A 20,407-nucleotide genomic window follows, 5' to 3' on the forward strand; every position below is an offset into this window, starting at 1 on the left:
TCTGTCTGCCTCTGCCTCCCAAATTCTGAGATTAAAGGTGTCACCACCTCCGATCTAGTCTCATTTGCACTGTATCTTACACATCTGTTGATATGTAACAGGACGTTTATTTTAATTGTTAAATGATAATTCTACCAATAAGTTGGAAACCTACAAAGAGAAAAAAAAAAAAAGGTATGTAAAAACTAGATCTTGGCTTCAAAAGTAGCTCCCCCAGGGTCCAAGCACAGAACTGCAGCTCCCTTGCCCCAGGGGTACAGATGAACACCATGTGGGCGAGATCTCAGCTCCCCAGCTTCTGTAACCATAAGCCAGGAGGAAATGGCTGCTGGGCAGAGCCGGGGGCCTGCAAAGGCGTTCTCTGTAGGTAAGAGGGCAGAAGCTGCGGGATAAATCTGGAAGGGAAGGCTCACTCCTCAGTCACCTGAGTCACAGCTCCCAGGGCCCAAGCAAAGAGCAGATTCTCCCTAGGTGGCCTTAAGACAGGGTGGCCCCGAGGGAACTCTCCCTGCGCATTGTACAGCAGAGTCCCTGTGTCTGAGCAGCTCTGCCAGACAGGTCGTCATCTGCAGCCCCGCCTGCCCCAGAAGCTGCGACCCAGTCCTCCAGAGGAAGCGTTAGTCGGCTCCATCTCCCAGGATGGCAGATCAAACAAGGGTCCAAGCTCCTGAAGGGCAAATCGGTACTGCAAAAGCCAGGCTTTGGGGCTAGGCACTCGGCTCAGTTGGTCAAGTGTTTGCCTTGGGGACACGAAGTGTGATACCCAGAACCCATGTTACAAACAAAATAAACTAGTGTGATGGTGCATGTCTGCAATTAGTGCAGGGAAGGCCTAGACAGACGGATCCCTGAGACTTCCTGGCCAGCCAGCCCAAGCTACTTGGCGAGACCTAGGTCCCCGTGAGAGACCCTGTCTCAAAAGAAAAATTGTGGCTAGCTCCTGGGGAACAACACCTGAGGTTGTGCTTTGTTTTGGCCTTCACTCACACACACACACACACACACACACACACACACACACACACAGCCAGACATCCTCCTCTTCCATGACTCATTGGAGAATTTTAGCAAAGCAGGATAGAGTTGGTCTGAAATTGCCCAGATGTCTGGAGGAGAGAAAGGTTACAGGTTACAAGGCTGGGCACGGGGGACTTCTCTGGGTTCGAAGCAACAAGAACAAGTTCCCCTTGGAAGCCTTCGTCGGTCCTCCAAAGGGACTCTGCAGAGAACCAGCTGAACCTTCACCAAAGACAAAGCCTGAGTCTAAGGAAGCTGAGAGAGCCAGGAAGACTGCCCCAAGTCACACAGCTCGTCCTTACATCCATGTCTCTTTCACAGAGGCAGGTCTCCATCTGCTAGAGGCACTGAAGTGTCCCCCAAGGACAACCTGAAGCCCCAAACTTGCCCTGTGTCCCACTGTCCACAATGTGTCCAGATAGGAAATGCCATAGAGGGAGAGTGCCAGGCCCAAGAAGTAAGCCTAGAAGCTTCCACAGAGGGTGGGATGTGTAACTCTTCCCAGTCTTTGTCTATTTTTGCCTCTGTCACAGGACAATGGCACACACTCCACAGCAGGGTCATCAGGAAGAGGCGAGCAGAGATCCTTAGTAACTCTGTTTATATAAAAGCAAAGACCGAACGAGGCTTCTAGAGGCTTCTGGAGGCTCTCCGCTCCAGCGAGCTCTGGGCCCAGACACACCTTGCTCTAACGTCCACAGACGCTGAAAGCTTCTGAAGACCTTGAAGTTTAAAGAAGCTGAATCTGGAGGGGTGTGCCTGTAATCCTGGCTGGCCACTCAGGAAGCTCAGGGAAAAAAAGATGGAAAATTCAAGGCCTGCCTGGATGGTAGAGTGAATTGAAGGGCAGCCTGGACAACTTTTTGAGATCTTGTTTAAGAAAAACAAAAATGGTAGAAAGTCTGGGGCAGACCTCAGTATTTGCCTAGTAAGCAAGCATGAAGCCGTAAGCTCAATTCCTGTGCATAAAAATAAATAAAAGTCTTTACAGAAATCCCCTGTATGGTGTTGAACCTCTCAAAAAAAAATCGCCTTTGCCACGCAAAGCAGACTTCTTTTTGGCAAGCTGGCATTCTAGAACTTGAGCCCACACTATGTATGGCCCAGCAGAGTTTAAGGTCATCCTTCTCTAGGTAACAAGTTCGATGCCAACCTGGCCTACCTGGAACCCTATCTCGAAAAAAAATAAAAAAATAAAAAAATAAAAAAACAGAAAACCAAAGCACCCTTAGCCACACTTTGGCCCCAGAGGAGACACAGCTAAGGCAGGCTGCTAGATCTGAACTCAGTCCCAGAGAGCTGTCATGAAATGCCGTGAGATCCCAGGGCCTTCTAGGAAGAGTTCAGCACCCTCAAGCATCTGGAGAGCAAAGGGTCAGTAGACAGGCATTAACATCTGGACACCAAGCAGGGCAGCCACTGCGCCCTGATGCAGGGTCCTGCCCCCGCAGAGCGAGGCTCCAGGACGCACACAGTGAAGGGCACCCTGGAGATCGTCCAGGGGCTGCCCTAACAAACAGGGAACAGGCAAGGCGTGAAAGCGGAACTACAGGTGGTTAATAGGCACTTGAAAATGTTTGGTCTGGCCGTGAATCCGAGAAACACTCAGGAAAACAATCCCCCAGCCTCCTCCTCCTTCTGCCAGGTAAATGGGCAGTCTGTCAAGGGCACTCCACTAACGGAGATGAAGAAAGGGCCTCTCGCCACCCCAGAGGAACAGTTTGGCAAGGTGTACAAATATGCCACGCTGTTTGACCATGCAATTGAGTGTGTGTGTGTGTGTGTGTGTGTGTGTGTGTGTGTGTGTGTGTGTGTTACTGGGAATCAAACCCAAGGAGAACTAATAAATGGCAGCCTGGGAGTATTAGGATAATCAAAAACATAGAATTACATTAAGGACAAAAGCAATACCTAGGGCTGGAGAGACGGCTTAGTGGTTAAGAGCACTGACTGCTCTTCTAGAGGTCCTGAGTTCAATTCCTAGCAACCACATGGTGGCTCACAACCATCTGTAATGAGATCTGGCACCCTCTTCTGTATACCTAATAAATAAATAAATCTCTTAAAAAAAAAAGCAATACCTAAAAGAACAAAGATGGTTAACTTGGTCAATGTGTTAATTATAATAAAATGAAATGTATCTTCTATAACCATAAGAAAGAAACAAGGAACATGCCTGCCTAGTGGCACAAACGTATATAATCCTGGCACTCAGGAGGGACTAGGGGAGCTCAGGGCTAACCTGAGCTACTTAAGGAGGCTCTGCTTCATAAAACAGAAGTGAGAGTGAGAGATGCTCAGCAGTTAAGAGGGCTTACTGTTCTCACAGAAAACTCGTTTGTTTCCCGGCAACCCTGGAGGTGGCCACAACTGCCTGTAACTCCAGCTCCTAGGAATCGGATGCCCTTTTCCAGCCTTCACAGGCATTGCATGCACGTGTACACACACACACACACACACACACACACACACACACACACACACACACACAATTAATAATAAAATCTTTTAAAAAGAATCAATAGTAGGTCAGGTCACAAAGAAAATTTCAAGTTCTGAAAGGTACAAATAGCTCCTGATTCATTCTTTAACAACACAGCAATGGAATTAAAACATGAAAAAAAGCAGAAATGACAAAAATTTTTTAAAAATTAACCTTTCAAACATATAAAGATTAAAAACTGCGGAATATCTGAATTAGAAATAAAACAATACACATTAGAATTGAAGGCGCTAAGTATACTGAGGAAAAAATTCATTGCTTTTGGCATTTCAAAAACAAAACAAAAACCAACAACAACAACAGAGCGCGATCCAGGACAGGCACCAAAGCTACACAGAGAAACCCTGTCTCGAAAAACCAAAAAACAAACAAACAAACAAACAAGATAAACAAAAGATGGTATGATGGCTCAGTGATTAAACCAGATGAACTAAGTTCCAGCCCTGGGTCCACACGGCGCAAAGAAAAAATGGATTCCTACAAATTGTCCTTTGACCTACATGTGCACACACAACAAATAACAAATACATAAATAAATAAATAAATGTAATAAAAAAAATTTTAAACTAAGCAAGCAATTCAATATGCTTTCTTGGAGAAAGCAAAGCCCCCAAACAAAGCAAGAGAGGAGTGAGGTCTTATGGAAAAGTTTACACATGTAGAAGTCATGGGTCACACAGCCTGAGGTGGGAAGCCTGGAGACCTCGTTAGGATTCTGCCCGCATGCACGCACGGTGTCCTCACATGAACTCTACTGTTGCTGCACAGACAGCCCACCTCACGTAGGTAACCTTTGCTTAGTCAGCTCTTAGACCACCCGGGAAAGGAGAGACCACACCCAAGGGCAAGCGGCAGTCAACAACGCATCGGAGGAACCCATGCCCGCGCGGCACAGCTGAGTGGCCATGTGGGACCACGTGCCTGTGAAACGCAATATACCGACCGGACCACAGAACAGGCAAGGATCTAGGAAGGACTTAAAGAGAAGGGAGGCTTTTAAAGGTAGACTCATTGGGTTCTTAATTTATTATTATTATTATTATTTACAGAGTGAACTAACGCAGGCAGCATGCAGGAACAAACCTTTCTAAAAAACAGAGCTCTCATAAGCAGAAGCCTTGCAGCTGCATGGAAAAACACTCTTGTGCCCAAGTAAATAAATAATAAAAGGATATGGAAACAATACACCTTGAAAACTGTCCCTTCTCGGTTCCCCTGGCCGGAGGCAGTGCTGACAGGTTCCCGCTGCACGGCTTACAGGCCCAGCCAGCATATACGTTTCCAGTGACACTTGAGGACTAGTCAAAGAGTTGGGGCGGCCATCCCCAAGACCTGGAGGGTTTATGACCAGAGTCCATTCTTTTTATCTTAAGTTCCGGTACAGACAGATTCCTGAGGCAAGACACCTGCCTTGAGTGAGTCTGTATTGCAGGCTGCCCACAGCACACGACTGTCCTTATTCCCCGTAGGAAAGTGCCTGAGAATGCATGCATACCAGGAAACTGGAAACAATACACAGTGCAAATAAATTTCCAGCCCTTACACACCTCGTCTCCGCTGTTAAAAAGTTTTATGGCATCTGTGTTTCCTAATGCCAGCCCTCACCCTGCCCAGGCACGTGTATTTTTGTGTGTGTGTGTTTGTTTCTTAAGCACATGCTGAATTACCCTTCAGGGGAGACTTGTGTAACAGGACAAAATAGGAATGCCTGTCAGGAGGAAATAGCGAACAAACAAACAAATAACCCGAAAGCCAGAATCACCCTGCATCCGAGTTCTCAGTGAGTGAGGAAGGAGCAAAGGGGCAGCTAATGGTGCCACGGTCTAGAAAAAGGAACCGCTCAAGAGCTGCCATGTCTGCAGCCAGGAGGGGAAACAGCCCAACCATGCCTCCTAAGCCAGCTGGAGCAGGCTGCACATCCTCACACTGCAGCCTGCCGGAGAGGGAAGACTGAAAGCCTGCGGCAGTCCCCGGCAGGGGGCTGCTCTCAGGGTCTTGGCTTCTGCACAGATCATTCCAATTGACTGGTTGGATGTGAGTTATCTAACCCGGTCAGGCTTCTTTGTGGCCCAGTGCAGCCTCAAAAGGAAGCTGACACAGGGGACTCTGTTCCTTTGTCCTCGGTGACATTCTTTCACAGGTTCAAGACTGGCGACGCATCCCTCCCCTTCACTCATCCATGGTAGCAGTAGCCACTGTTATCTCACGGTTATCTCGGTGGTTAATTTTGTCTCGTGTCGCCGGGCGGTGGTGGCGCACGCCTTTAATCCCAGCGCTTGGGAGGCATAGACAGGCAGATCTCTGTGAGTTCGAGGCCAGCCTGGGCTACCAGGTGAGTTCCAGGAAAGTTGCAAAGCTACACAGAGAAACCCTGTTTCAAAAAACCAATAATAATAAAAAAAACGTCTCGTGTCTTTGCAAACTACAGTGGCAAAGATTGCCTCCCCCTCTATTAAGCCAACCTCTCTCAAAGAGCAAAATACTGATCAGGGATCAGAAAATGCAGTTCTTAGGCCATTTTGGTGAGGAGTATGAATGAGATCAAAAGTCTTCTCGGGGCGAGAGGGGCCATACCGACGGTCGTATGTGCACAGACTCTCTGGCCCACACCTCCATTTCCATCACTTCTACATGGACCCCAAGAGGACAGTCATCAGTGCACTGCGGGCAACAGCCAGAGCCTAGAAGATGTAGGCTTCCAACAACAAAGAGACAAGCAAGTAACAGTTCATCTGCTCAAGGTAGCCCGCCCAGAGACAATCCAAACAAGCAGGCCGTCATGAGCTAACATGAAACTTTCTCTGAGCTATATCATTAAGCAAAAGGGAAAAAAGCAGGATATACTGTATATGTTATCACTTATATAATAGAATATATTTACATAAAAATTATTCTAAGGCTATATGGTTTTATTTATGAGACAGTCTCAAGTAGCCCAGGCTGACCTCAAACTTGCGATACAGAGGTTGACCTTGAGTACTGGATCCTCTTGCCTCTGCCTCCCAAGTGCTGAGATTATAGGCAAGTGTTTTATTATTTTTGCTATTGAAATCTTGCTGTGTTGAGCAGGGCATAGTGGTGGCACACGCCTTTAATCCCAACACTAGGGAGGTAGAGGCAGGCCAGTCTCTGTGAGTTCAAGGCCAGTCTGGTGTACAAAGCGAATTCCAGGCATCCAGGGATGTTACAGAGAAACTGTCTTGAAAAACAAAAACAAACAAGAAAAGAATCTTGCTATGTTGAGTAGGTTGGTTTTGAACCTGTGGACTCTGACCTCAGACTCCCAAGTGCTGGGCATCAGGCAAGTGTAACTGCATCTAGCAAGGACTACAACACACACTGACTTGTGCTCTGGAAGCCTCGCCCACTAAGTTAGGACAACAAAGCTTCAAGAGCGAGGAAAGGAGGCGAGGAGGGAACAGGGAGCAGGCCAGCAGAGCCAAAGGAAACTTCATTTCCACCCTGTAGTCTTCTTTTTGTTTTGAATTTTTCTTATGTACATACGTTACTGAAAAAACAGACTGGAGGTGGACATGGTGCCTTGGCCGGCACTTAGCATGCTGGAGAAGTTTAAAGGCAGCCAGGGCTGCTACACAGTAAGTTCAAGACCAACCTAGGCAATTTACTGAGACTCAGAACAAAAGGAGGGGAGAAGAGGAAGGAAGTAAGAAAGGAAAGAAGGGAGGGAGGGAGGGAGGGGAGGAGCTATCTAAAAACAAAAAGTCACCACTAAGGGGCCCAGAGGACCCAGCACTATTGACACAACACCCCGGGGAACCCACTGGCTCTTTCCTCCGGCTTCTGAGACCAGGTTTAGACAGGTCATACTTTGGTTTGGCCAAAGCAAGAATGCTGTGTCCTCTGACAACAACATCGAATTCTTACTTGTGTGTAGTAAACACGAAATGTTTTACCTTTCAGCAAAGGTATCGAGTTTCCCCAGCTCATCAGAGAGACCAACGAGGGAGTCCAGGGTCCCCACCTAGAAGAGACCATAAAGGGATTATGAGTGAGCTTGCTGGTCAACGGTCCAAGGCATCCTTTTAACAGCCCTGCGGGGCTCACTGCACCTTGAGTTGGATGTCTTTAGCCAACAGCCAGATAGAAAATGGGGAAACACTTAGATTAAGAGCTATCCTTTTAACTGGGTGGTGGTGGTGCATCCCTTTAATCCCAGCACTCAGGAGGCAGAGGCAGGTGGATCTCTGTGAGTTCAAGGCCAGCCTGGTCTAAAGAGTGAGTTCCAGGACAGGCACCAAAACTACACAGAGAAACCCTGTCTTGAACAACAACAACAACAACAAAACAAAACAAAACAAAACAAAAAACAACCTATCTTTTAAATTTTATTATTATTCTCCATGTGTGGTGTGTACATGTCAGTGTGTGTCCTATGTATACACATGTGTGCAGATGCTTACACATGTAGAGGTCAACATAGGGTGTCTTCTTCAGTTTCTTTCTATCTTTTTTTTTGAGGCACTCACTGAAACATGGAGCTCACCAGTCCAGCTGGACTGGATGATCAGGGACCCCTGCCTCGGCTTCCCCAGTTCTGGGATTATAGTTACACACCAGTGAAACCTGATACAGATGCTAGGAATCCACACTTGCTTCCTTGTTTTTTAAAATTGCGTTTTCTGGGACAGGATGACAACAGAATACGTAGGAAGGATTATTCGTGGCCTGACCTCAGCTCAGTTTATAGAGTCCTTCACAGATTACTCAGTCTGTTTCTTAGTATAGAAATAAACCCACTGTCCAAAGACCTACTGAAGGGTCTTTTCAGAGACACAGGAAGAAAAGGTCTGCTCCTTAGAGCAGGATTACAGGTGGGTCACACCCAGCCTTTTATACGGATGTTGGGCTTGAACTCATGTACTCTACGGACTCCCACCCTCTCCTCCTAGCCCCCTCTCTCTGAGAAAGGGTCTCCCAATTTAGCTCTGGAACTCCTTTTGTAGAGCAGGCTGGCCTAGAATTTATAGCAGTCCTCCAGTGTGCCTCCAGAGTGCAAGGATTATGGGCACCAGCCAGCACTCCTGACCGCATCTTTTTGAAAAAGTTCGTTTGAAAGAAAGAAAGAAAGAAAGAAAGGAAGGAAGGAAGGAAGGAAGGAAGGAAGGAAGGAAGGAAGAAAGAAAGAAAGAAAGAAAGAAAGAAAGAAAGAAAGAAAGAAAGAAAGAAAAAAAGAAAGAGAAAGAAAGAAAGAAAGAAAGAAAGAAAGAAAGAAAGAAAGAAAGAAAGAAAAAGAAAGAAAGAAAGAAAGAAAGGAGAAAAGAAAAAGATCGTTCCTGGGGGCTGGAGGGATGGCCCAACAGTTAGGAGTGCTGGCTGCTCTTCGAGAGGACCCAGGTTCCATACCCAGCACCCACGTAGCTCCAGTGACAAGGTCTCTGACAGCCTCTACTGTCCTCCACAGGTCCCAGGCACACACGAGGCGCACACACATACAGGCAAACACAACCCTCATACAAACAAAATAAAGCGATTCTTATCACTCTATTACTACAAGATTATTCCTACCTTGCTCATTTTAACATTTGTTTCATCCTCACTTCCCCATCCACTATAAGAACCCTACTGCAGCATCCCCCTTTCTCCAGCCCAACAGAACCAGAAAGATCCTGGACTTCCCGGACCGCCTCCAGGTCAGGGAAACCATCAAAGCTGACGGCCTCCCAAGCCACACATTTAACCCTGCAGTGCGTCTGTTTAGATGCTGCAGACAAAGCAGGAGACTCCAAACACCACCCCCGAGGATCCCTTCCTCTCTCCATCCACACTCTATCCAGCGTGGCCTGCCCTGTGCATGCTTACCTATGGCTTCAAGTCCAGAAGGGCCACAGTTAATCTGGGGCTATGGCATGAAGTCCCACTGCCACCCCTGCCTGTCCATCCTCTAACTCAGGCTTATTTATTGTCACCGTTGCTACATTTGCCCGAAGTCCTTGGCTTCTGAGAAACCACCTCCTTGCTCAGAAATCCCTGCCCTCCTCCAATCCATAGCTTCCTCCCTCATCTCTGGGGCTCTTACCTTGAAGTCAGGGATGGCGAACTTGGTGTTGTGGGACAGGTTGGACTTTGAGGTGACATTGTTCATCCTCTCCAGAGCTTGTAAGTTTTCCTTATCGCCAGGGGCCGAAATAAGCCAAAACTCGGACATGTTTCTAAGTCTTCCGGTTATCCGGTTACCAACGGGCACCATGACAAATGCACACAAACAGAAACAGGAGTGGAGATGTGTCAGCCGTCAACCAGGATTAATCCTCTCCGGGCCCTGTCAGCTTTCTGTTTGTCCTGCCTGGTGTTGACCTTCCTTGTCCATTTTCATCAGCTTTAAGGACACCCATCCGCCCCGTAAGCAATATATCTGTACCCCCCAGGGGAGCACCAGGTCACAGGGAAGCCTCATGGCCCACCCTCCCTAGGTGCTCTGATTGGTCCCAGAGTGTTTCCTTGCATTCCCGGGCTCCAGAGCACAGCAGCTCTAGCATGGGCAGACAGTCAGCTAGGCATGGAGCCTTCCGGGAGGATGCTTTCCATCTTTGCATACTGTCGCTTATGGAATCCAGGGAGGGTGGGTGGAGATCGGAGACAAGGGATTTTTCACAGTGTGACATCAGGTCAAGCCCCAGATCTCAGCTGGTTTGGACTGGAATTAGCTTTAGAAACAAACGTCCAAGGAGCTTTTCAAAGGGCTACTAGTCTTTTTTTCTGCCGGGGGAGATGGCTCTCGGTGAGGCCAGGTAGCTTGCTGGGCCGGCACAGCCAGCAGTTCCAACGTTGCATAGGGGTGTAGGGGCCCCCCCGATTCGTTCTGCTCATTTAAAGGTGTGCACATCCACACCTTCCCCCTCCGCGGGTTCTCCTCGCCTGTCACCTCCTAGTGCATCCCGGGACATCTACAGAAAAGTGGAGAATCACCACGGGATACCGCGAGCCCCCGCGGAGGCCCTTTCTACCTCCATCTCAAACCAACCCGAGACCCTGCCTGTTCCTGCTAACCTTGCTCAAACCAGATGCTGTACTTTCCGACCTGACTGTATATTGCCTGGGGACAAACTGGCTAGTGCGCAGCTCCTGGGGAGATGCCACCTGCTAAGCCGTGGAGAGTCCGGCGTGGGCGCCGGCCTCCCACGTTCCCATTGAGAAAGTGCACACCCGGGCCGCTGAGGAGGACGCAAGTAGGTGCAGACCCGATGGGGGTGAGGGGGGACGCGTGTCGCCCCTGGCAGCCTCAGCAGCTCACTCCCCACCCCTGACTTTTGACGCCACTCGGCCACGAGTCCTTACCAGGAGCGGCGGGAGATTGTCTGGGCTGTAGACGACACGCGGGGACACGGGGCGGGAGGCTCGGCCGGAGCGCACCGCCGGCTCCCGGGAGGCAGCGGCTTCTACGGTCCGGTGCGCGCCCCGCCCCGCCTTTTATCCCAACGGGAGGGGCAGCCCTGGGCCCCTCGGACATTTGCATACGGGCTGCCCGCCTCCCTCGGTGTCCGGGTCCGTGTGGCGCTGCGGAGGACCCGAGACTCGCAGAGCAAGCTCCGGGCAGGCACTATGCAGGCAGGGTACAGAAGGGACACTAGTCGACGCGGGGGTCCAAACGTCCCTTCCGCACGTGGGCTCAGCCCGGAGTTGGGGGCGCAGGTGGGAGCCTGACCCGATGGCGCGGTACAGACACCTCAGCGAGGCAGCGACAGGAAGGGATTCCCGGAGGAGGGTCCCACGGCTGCAGCCTCCGCCGCCTCCCACTCCCACCCCACGGCAGCCAGGATGGGTATCCAGGGAAATCACCTGCTCTGGGGTGTTTTCGAGGTCCGTGCAGGACAGACCAGGCTGACCCACGGAAAGCAGCGCGACAGGTTCGCAGATGTTTTTCCGACACACAAGCGCGCACACACCTGCAGGGAGGAGCGGCTCCTCCAAGGTCAGCGTGGGCGCCAGCTTGCCCCAAGTTGCCCAGGCAACACCCATCTCATCTCACCCACACAGAGGGGAGTTAAAGCTGTCGGAGTTGTGCTGAGGGATATAACACAGGTGGACTGCTTGCCTAGCAGGTGCAAGGCCCTGGGTTCCATCCCTAGGACAGAAAAAGTAATATGGAAAAAAAGTTGTATAGGATTTCAGTGTGACTAATGAGCTCTTATTAGCCCAGCCCAAGTTCATTTTGGTTCCCAGTGAAATTAGGTAGGTAGGTAGGTAAGGGGGAGGGGGAGGGGGTCTACAAGGCTTAAGTACATATTCTATCTGAAATCCGAAAGTGAAGTCGTGAGATGGCTCAGCAGATAAAAATGCTTGCCACCAAACCTACCACCTGAGTTTGATCCCAGGACCCACATAGTGGAGGGAGAGAACTGACTCCCAAAAGTGGTCCTTTGACCTCTACAGGAGTGCCTTCATAGTAAGTAAGACCCTGTCTCAAAATAAAAATAAAAATAAAAACAAAAACAAGGCAAAAATGAACACACACCCCCTAAGAATTCATCCCTAGGGGCTGAAAGAGGAAGCTGGGCAGTCCTCTTCCGCAGGCAATGATTTCGGGGGCTCTCGGAGAGACGACGCTAAGGGGGTTGTTGAAGGTGCTGGCTGCTGGCTTTTCTATTCTTCTCTGTACTCTATCAAATCAGCCGCCTTAGTCCATTCGTGGGAATGTTTTCCCATCCTTGGGGAAAGAACTTGATGGGGCCTGAGACTTGCGGTGACACGTGGTGGTGGGAAGTCCGGATCCCGACACCTGTGGTCTGAGGTCAAGGTGATCGATCCCACCGGGACGCTCTGCGGCCCTGAGCTCCCAGCACCTGCGCTGCACATCTCTGTTGAGACACCCTTGTGCGTTAGTCAGCCCTTGCGACACGTCCCGAGGGAGGACACCTGAAACCGAGGGATGAGGAAACGCTGTGTGCACAAGGAGGCTGAGTGCCTATTCCAGGAAAGGAGCGACCTGGCTGAACACTGGCGAGGGTGGTCTCAATCTTGGACCTGGAGTTGTTCCTTTTATTTTTTTTTTCCAGGCCAAGGAAACCAGCACCAGATCACACCGAGAGTCAAGGGGAGGGAGACCCAAAGGAGTCCGGTGGATGGCTCAGTGAATGGAAGAGCTGCAAATAGAACCCGGGCTGGTGAACAGAGGAGTGTATCCTCACAACTTGCCAGCAAGCCTACAGGACTGTGACATCACTTGAACCCATGTCATCCCTTCCGGTCAACATTTACTACCCTCTATGGCGGAGTGTTTAGACGTGTCTTTGACTTCGCTTGTGACACCATTCTTCCTATAAATCTCATTTCCTCACGTTTGTTTTGTTATTTAAGAGTGCGGGGCCGGGCGGTTGTGGCGCACGCCTTTAATTCCAGCACTCGGGAGGCAGAGCCAGGCAAATCTCTGTGAGTTCGAGGCCAGCCTGGGCTACCAAGTGAGTTCCAGGAAAGGTGCAAAGCTACACAGAGAAACCCTGTCTCAAAAAACCAAAAAAAAAAAAAAAAAAAAAAAAAAAAAAGAGTGCAGACATGGCTGGGGTGTTGCGTGGTGGCAGAACACGTTCACGGTATGTCCGAGGCCCTGGGTTCGATTCCTAGCACTTCAAAATAAATCAATCAGTCAGTCATTCAAACTGGCGTGGTAGTGCACGCCTGGGACCCTAGCGCTTGGGAGGCTGAGACAGGGGAGTTTTCATTTCCAGGTCATTCTAGACTTCAGTGAGGCTCTATCTTAGATACGCATTTACATTTACATGCATACATGTATAAATACTATTTTAAAGTCAGATAACTCTGGGAAATCTGATGGAGAAATCAATAAAGAACTGTTGAGCTCTGTGTCTTCTTCCACATCTTTAAAAATCTGGACTTCTTCCAACCTTTCCATGTCAATTTCTTTTTAAGATTTATTTGCTTTTATTTTATATGTATGGATGTTTTACCACTCACATGCAGTGCCCTTGAGTTCAGGGTGCTACAGATGGTAGTTAACCACCGTGTGGTGCTGGCACTTGAACCTGGGTCTTCTGGAAGAGTGGCCAGTGCTCCACACCATGGGTGCTCCACACCATGGGTGCTCCACACCACGGGTCCATCTCTCTGGCCCTACGGCCAGCTTCTTGTTCAACATCTACTTGTATAACAGAGATACCTGCTGCTTTTGAGGGCAACTTGATTTTTTTCTATGTAACTTTTCTTCTGCTTACAAAGACACTTCAGGGCTTATTATAAAGAATTTGGAAGTTGGGCAAGGTGGTAGCTGTCTGTAATATCATTAAATACCAAGGTTTAGGCAAAGGATAGCCAATTCCAGGTCTGCCTGGGCCATGTAACATGACCCTGTCTCCAAATACTGAAACAAAAATGTTAAAAAATAAAAATAAAAAAATATAAAGAAACTAAAAATACTTTATAATTATATGTCTGAAAATCACCACTGTTAACATGTAAATTCTATTTTAATACACATTCATATATGCAAATGTAGACATTTTTATATGATTTTCTATGTTGTACATACAGTCTAGCATCTTGCTATTGATTGTGTGGTGTGTGTGTGTGTGTGTGTGTGTGTGTGTGTGTGTGTGTGTGTGTATGTGTAGATAGGGTGTTCTCATGGATATGCAGGTATTCACAGAGGCCAGAGATCAACCTTTGATGTCATCTTCAGGCACGATCCACTTTGGTTTCTGAGGCAGACTCATCACTGACTCAGCTAGGCTCTGGGTCAGGGAGCCCTCAGGAGCCTTCCATCTCCACCTGCCCAGTGCTGAGATTACAAGATTGTGCCACCGCAATAGGCTTCTTCTTCTTCTTCTTCTTCTTCTTCTTCTTCTTCTTCTTCTTCTTCTTCTTCTTCTTCTTCTTCTTCTTCTTCTTCATCATCTCCTCCTCCTCCTTTTCCTTCTCCTTCTCTCCTCCTTCTTTTATTATGTATGTTCTGGGAATTAAGCTCTGGTTCTCAGGCTCACAAGATGGGCAGTTCACAGCTGAGCTATTGCCTGAGCCTGTTGATTGCTTTTGAAGACCTGAAAAATGACCCTATGTATCTTATCGGTGAAGGACAGTCAGTGTCATAAGCACTTATCACAGCTCAGAACTTGAGTCAGATTTCAAAGCAAATAAAGATGTCTCGTCAGAGAACTTATATATATATATTGGTGTGTGGAGGGGTGAATCTTGAGTCTTTGAGCTGTCAGAACTTATATATATATATAATATATATATATATTTATATATATATGGGGGGTGGTAAGCCTTGACCAAGAGGCTTGACTTGTGGTCCCCAAGGGCAAACGCATCTGTATCCATTAGTTTCCCTATCATTTTAACAGAGAAATCAGAAGCCAGCCAAGAGCCATGGGTCTTGCTTCCTTGGTACACAAAAAGGATAAAGCATAGCCTTCCCACTCTACAAGCGAAGTGTTTCTCTTCTGTGGCTGCAATGGCCCCCTTTCTCTCCCCCTCCCCACACATCCCCAGAGTATCTGAGATCTGCTACTAAAGCACTGAGAGCTTATGGTCGCTGCTTTGACTACACGCCCCAGGATGAAGAGCACAGGGCTTTGTGAACACGGAGACTTCCTACGGATTCCAAGGGCATTTCAGTGTATTAAGCAGAGTCGCCCACCTTGATCATCTCCAGCCTGCTATGGGTTTGGCTTTGGGGAGATATTCCTGAAATGTTGGCAAGGATCATGCACTGAGCCAGCTAAAGTCTGTGCAAGATGGAACAGTCCCTTCAGGTTTGGGAACCAGAAGGACAAGGCTGGCCTATTTAGTCTGTTGTTCTCTGGCCACTCCCAGACGGCAGGCCTGGGGACGTCTTTATTTCCTCATGCAGACAGGCGTCTGAGATCTGAGGATGCACTCTACAAACACAGAAGACAGAACTGCATCTCAGTGGCCTTGTGGGCTTTTCTAGATTTTACTGAGAAGAGCCTCAGGACAGTTTTTCCTGTCCACTCTTTGGTGGGGGAAATGGGAGTGGGGCTGACCCACGAGAGTGGATCTGGTAAAAGATCTTAGGCTTTGGAATCAGACAATCGGATAAACTGCTTACCCACGCTGCGGTTCGGATTTCCCACTTGAAAAAGGAGTTCGGTGACGCCCACGTGTTTTCCACCTACCGTGGGGACTGTAAGAGAGAAGCGTGTTTCTGACAAGAACACCTGAGTCATTGTCCCCTCCACCCGCACAAACCCAGCAGTGTTTCACATGCTTCGTGTGACACACTGTGGTTGTGCTTGAGAGAGCACACCGACTCAACTTTGGTCTAGCTTCTCTTGTAGCCCAAACCTCTCCTGGTTTCAGGAAAGCCATCATAGATCGGTGCCATCTGTTGTTGGCTTTGTTATTTTGAGACAGGGTCTCACTAGCTAGCTCCAGTTGGCTTTGAACTCACCACATACACCAGGCTGCCCCCTGCCTCTGCCTCCCAGGTGCTAGAACTGAAGGTGTGTGCCGCCATGCCCGGAGTCACTTCATCTTTCCCTCCAGTGCTGGGCGCCACTCTACCACTGAGTCATATCCCCAGGTCCAATGTCACTTTTTGTTGGAGAGTCTTGTGATTTCTTTTCCCAGTCGTCAATGGGCTTCCTCCCTGAGATCCCATCCACCTAATATGGCTGCCTCCCTCCTGTTTGTGGCATGCAAAAATAATTTTAAGAGTACAACATAACAGAGCAGGCATGCTAACAGCAATAGTGAGCAGGCCCAGCTCTCTAAGCTATGAACGCTGAACTATGAAGGGAGGAAGCAATACCTGCATAGAAATGAGGTATAAATATTCAAGAAATACCGTGATCCTCATTTCACAGATGAGGAAACAGGCTTGTGGAGATTAAAGGCTCTCTCTGAGCTGGAGCACAGATGGCAGTTTACCTGGGACCTGAAATTCATACTGCTACCTCTGAGTTCCTGTTGTTATACAAGAGCCAAAATGTGCAGGGCGGTGGTGGTGCACGCCTTTAATCCCAGCACTTCGAAGGCAGAGGCAGGTGGACCTCTGTGAGTTCGAGGCCAGCCTGGTCTACAGGGTGAGTTCCAAGACAGCCAGAGCTACACAGAGAAACCCTGTCTTGAAAAACCAGCCCCCTCCCCCCAAAAAAGAGAGCTAAACTACCTATCTCTGGCCCTGTCCAAAGAACTAGTTACTTGCTCTGTCTGCAGTTATGTGCCACATTTTACACACATTCACTAATTCTTTCGACTTTAGTGGACTTTTGAAGTGGGCTCTAAAATATGGAAGATAAAAAGCACCTGTCTATTATCAGTACTTTTTTTATTATTTTGTTGTTGTTGTTTTTTGTTTTTGTTTTTCGAGACTGGGTTTCTTTGTGTAACAGTCCTGGCTGTCCTGGAACTTGCTTTGTAGACCACACTGGCCTTGAATTCACAGAAATACTCTTGCCTCTGCCTCCTGAGTGTTGGGATTAAAGGTGTGTAACACCACTGCCTTTTTTTTTTTTTAATTTATGTTCATTGGAGTCTTGCCTGCATGTATGTCTGTGTTAGGGTGTCAGAAGCCCCAGAACTGGAGTTATTGAAGGCTGAGCTACCATGTGGGTGCTGGGAATTGAACCTGGATCCTCTGGAAGAGCACCAGTTGCTCTCAACCACGGGCCTCTCTCTCCAGCCCCTAGTACTTTTAAAAAAGATTTCATTTAACTTATGTGTATATGTATGTGTCTGGGTGTGGGTATGTGCACATGAATGTGGATGCCTATGGAGGCCAAAAGAGCGTCAGATCCCCCTGAAGCTTTTTGTTTGCTTGCTTGCTTTGAGACAGGGTCTCTCTATAGAGCCCCAGCTGTCCAGAGATCCACTAAGTAGACCAGGCTGGCCTTGAACTCACAGAGATCTGCTTCTGCTTCCTAAGTGCTGGGATCTAAGGTGTGTGTTACCACACCCATCTTTGATCAATAAGTGGTTTTAACCACTGAGCCATCTCTCCAGACCTTGGTCTGTAGTGGATATCTGTTCTATCTATGATCTTCAAGCACCACCCCCTAGGGATGTAACAGGTAACTTTCCTATCTATCTATGTCCTTGAAGTATCTGCCCCTGGGGCGTGGCCTCGGGCTGCCCTTAATACCTGAGATGCACTTACGAAGCTCTCTTCTCTCCTTCGTGGGCTTGGATGCTGGGGAGGACTCAGGCAGAAGAACAGTGTGGGACTGTACCTTAGCCTTCCAGGACCCTACGATAAATCTCCTGTTCTGTAGTGAGTCTTCTTTCCTAATAAATTCCTTTACCCTTTAAGCAGACCCCGTGGATTTCTTGTAATACCTGGTGCCCAACATGGGGTCACAGAACAGATATCCACTACACTAGTCTTTGTTCTTACCTGTCAGCTTGACTGGATTTGGGGTGCCCAGGACGTTGGTGAAGCACACTACTAGGCATCCCTGGTGAAGTGTCTAGAGACCAGTAGACCTAATGAGTGGATTAATCTTGCATGGATTCATAATTCAATGGCATTGTTGGGATATGATGAAAAGTAGGAAGTGGGGCCCGGTTGATGGATGTAGGTCCCTGCTGGGCACTCCCTTGGGGACTATAATCTTGTTCAGGCCCCTTCTTGTGTTTCCCCTTTTTTCTTAGCTGGTTCTATTGTCATGCTATATAATATAATATAATATAATATAATATGATATGATATGATATGATATGATATGATATATGATACAATACGACACAACACGACATAACATAACATAACATAACATAACATAACATAACATAACATAACATAACATAAGATATATATATTCTATGTCTGTCTATTCCCTACCATGATGGACTGAAACTTCTGAAATTGTCAACAACAACAACAAAACCCTCCTCCCTTTGCATTGTTCTCAGTGCTCCAGTTATAGACATGCAAAAATAAGTAATAAAGAAAATCAGTGGCCAGAGAGGGGTAGCTGCTGTGACTAAACCTACCCATGTGGTTCTTGAGCTTTTGGAACTGGCTGGAAGTGGGAACCTGGAAATGTTAGGAGCTGCAGACTAGAGAAGTCCTGAAATACTACAAGCATGTAGATGGTTGGTATCTCAGAAGACAGAAGCAGACAGTAAAGGGAACTCATAAAAGTTCATAGGGAAATGATTGCTCCATTAGGAATAGACCAGGGCCGACTCACCTACATCCTGATGAAGATCGTAGCTGCATTTTATCTGTGTCTGGAGGCTTTGTGAGGCTGAATTTTAAAGTATAACCACTGGAATGTAGCCCAGTCTAGCACCCAGGAACCTTGGGGTTTATCTCTAGCATTGTATAAAGTGGGGGTGTGGTGTGGTGCATGACTATAACCCCAGCACTCAGAAGGTGAAAACAGGGGGGTCCTTAGTTAAAGGTCATCCTTGGCTATAGAGTAAGTTTGAGACTCCCAGAAGCCAGAAGACGGGGTTGGATCACCTGGAGTTACAGGCATTTGTGAGCTACCAGACAGGGGTGGGTGCTTACTAAAATGTCTCTCTAGTCCAAGAACAGAATATTTAAAAAAAAAAAAACTGCAGTTTGAAGCTGGCAGGATGGCTCACTGGCCCTGGTGTAAACATAACACATGCCTGTCACTCACCAATTCAGCCACTTCAACTATCATTGATGGCCACACTTGGAAGGTTAACTAGACCCTGGAGGACCATAATGAAGGCAGGAGGTTCCTGGCTTCAAGGTCTGAGTCCTGAGGTACAGAAAGCCGCACCTTGTCTCAAAAGTATCAATCAGTAAAAGAAATTTTAAGCTGGGCGGTGGTGGCGCACATCTTTAATCCCAGCACTTGGGAGGCAGAGCCAGGCGGATCTCTGTGAGTTCGAGGCCAGCCTGGGCTACCAAGTGAGTTCCAGGAAAGGCGCAAAGCTACACAGAGAAACCCTGTCTCGAAAAACAAAACAAAACGAAAATTTAAAAGCATGAAAAAAAAATGGAAGAAAACCAAAGTGAGTGAGGTTATCAAGGACCATTTTTTTTTTTTTTTTTTTTTTTTTTTTTTTTTTTTTTTTTTGTGAACAATGGTAAGCCAGGTCAGAGCTGCTGGAACATTCAAGTTACAGCTCAGTATTCACTTCTGCATTCTCAGCAAGCAGAGCTAAGAAACTCCCTATTGTCTGTCCTGCCCCCACTCTCCAACCCAGAGCTTTGTCTCCCTTTTCTGTTCTCCGTGTGTGGTGTGTGCGCGATGCATGTGTGTTGCAGATTCATGCAGAAAGCAGAGCAGGACACTGGACGCCTTCCTCTGCCATTGTCCAGGTCATGGCCTGGATACGGTCTCTTGCTGAACTAAGAGGTCACTGTGTCAGTGAGGCTGGCCGGCCAGAGAGTTCTTGAGACCTGCCTCTCTCTACTCCCCTAGGGTTATGGGTATACACAGTCATGCTTGGCTTTTCACATGGGTGCTGGGGATTTGAGTTCAAGTCTTCGTGTGTGCAGAGCAAGCACCCTTACCCATGGGTGGCCTCCCTTTTCACCCTGAGGCCACCACAGGAAGCAATGGACACTATTTCCACCGCTAACCATCCCAGACCCAGCAGGACCCAAGTTCATCTCTTGGCAGTCAAGCATCTCATGTCTTCACTCATTGGTCTTCCCAAGCATGTTATCCTAATTCCCTTTGTTTCATGGCTGGGCAAATAGCAGCCTTGGGGAAATATGCCCATTTGCTTGTCTCACACTGCCGTCAGGCAAGCTGGCTGTAGCTAGGGGACCATAACTCTATATTCCCTCATCTCCTTTAAGCTTCTGATTTGGGGTTCTGCCCAGCCTTTGATGTGGTTCATAAACAAGTTACACAGAATGTCTTTGACCCAGTCTACTCCCGCCCTCTCACACCGCTCCTCTCTTCATGTCCACGATGCCTCTTCTCCATCTCCACACTCAGTAGAGGACTTTGTTCACCAAGT

General features: G+C 48.0%; 1 protein-coding gene and 1 long non-coding RNA gene across 6 annotated transcripts in view; one reads left to right on the forward strand and one right to left on the reverse strand.

Moving 5' to 3' along the window:
• Atp6v1c2 (ATPase H+ transporting V1 subunit C2) overlaps positions 1-11,422 on the reverse strand; it is a 39,765-nt gene extending 28,343 nt beyond the window's left edge. For 3 of the 5 annotated variants that reach the window (XM_037198158.1, XM_037198155.1, XM_037198159.1), the window contains exons 1-4: positions 11,318-11,422; positions 10,817-11,078; positions 9,558-9,696; positions 7,435-7,502 (exon numbers count right to left, since the gene is read on the reverse strand). In XM_037198158.1, coding sequence (XP_037054053.1) covers positions 7,435-7,502; positions 9,558-9,686 — 197 coding nt within the window. In that variant the 5' untranslated portion in view covers positions 9,687-9,696; positions 10,817-11,078; positions 11,318-11,422. The remainder of the gene's footprint in view (positions 1-7,434; positions 7,503-9,557; positions 9,697-10,816; positions 11,079-11,317) is intronic. The other 2 variants (XM_037198156.1, XM_037198157.1) reach the window with 2 other exon arrangements.
• LOC119086477 lies at positions 10,585-12,815 on the forward strand. The gene is made up of 2 exons (XR_005089768.1): positions 10,585-10,707; positions 12,535-12,815. It is a non-coding gene; the product is annotated as an uncharacterized LOC119086477 (long non-coding RNA).
• Positions 12,816-20,407: the final 7,592 nt, after the last annotated feature.

Source organism: Peromyscus leucopus, chromosome 22 (assembly GCF_004664715.2).
Source record: "Peromyscus leucopus breed LL Stock chromosome 22, UCI_PerLeu_2.1, whole genome shotgun sequence".
Lineage (NCBI taxonomy): Eukaryota > Metazoa > Chordata > Mammalia > Rodentia > Cricetidae > Peromyscus > Peromyscus leucopus.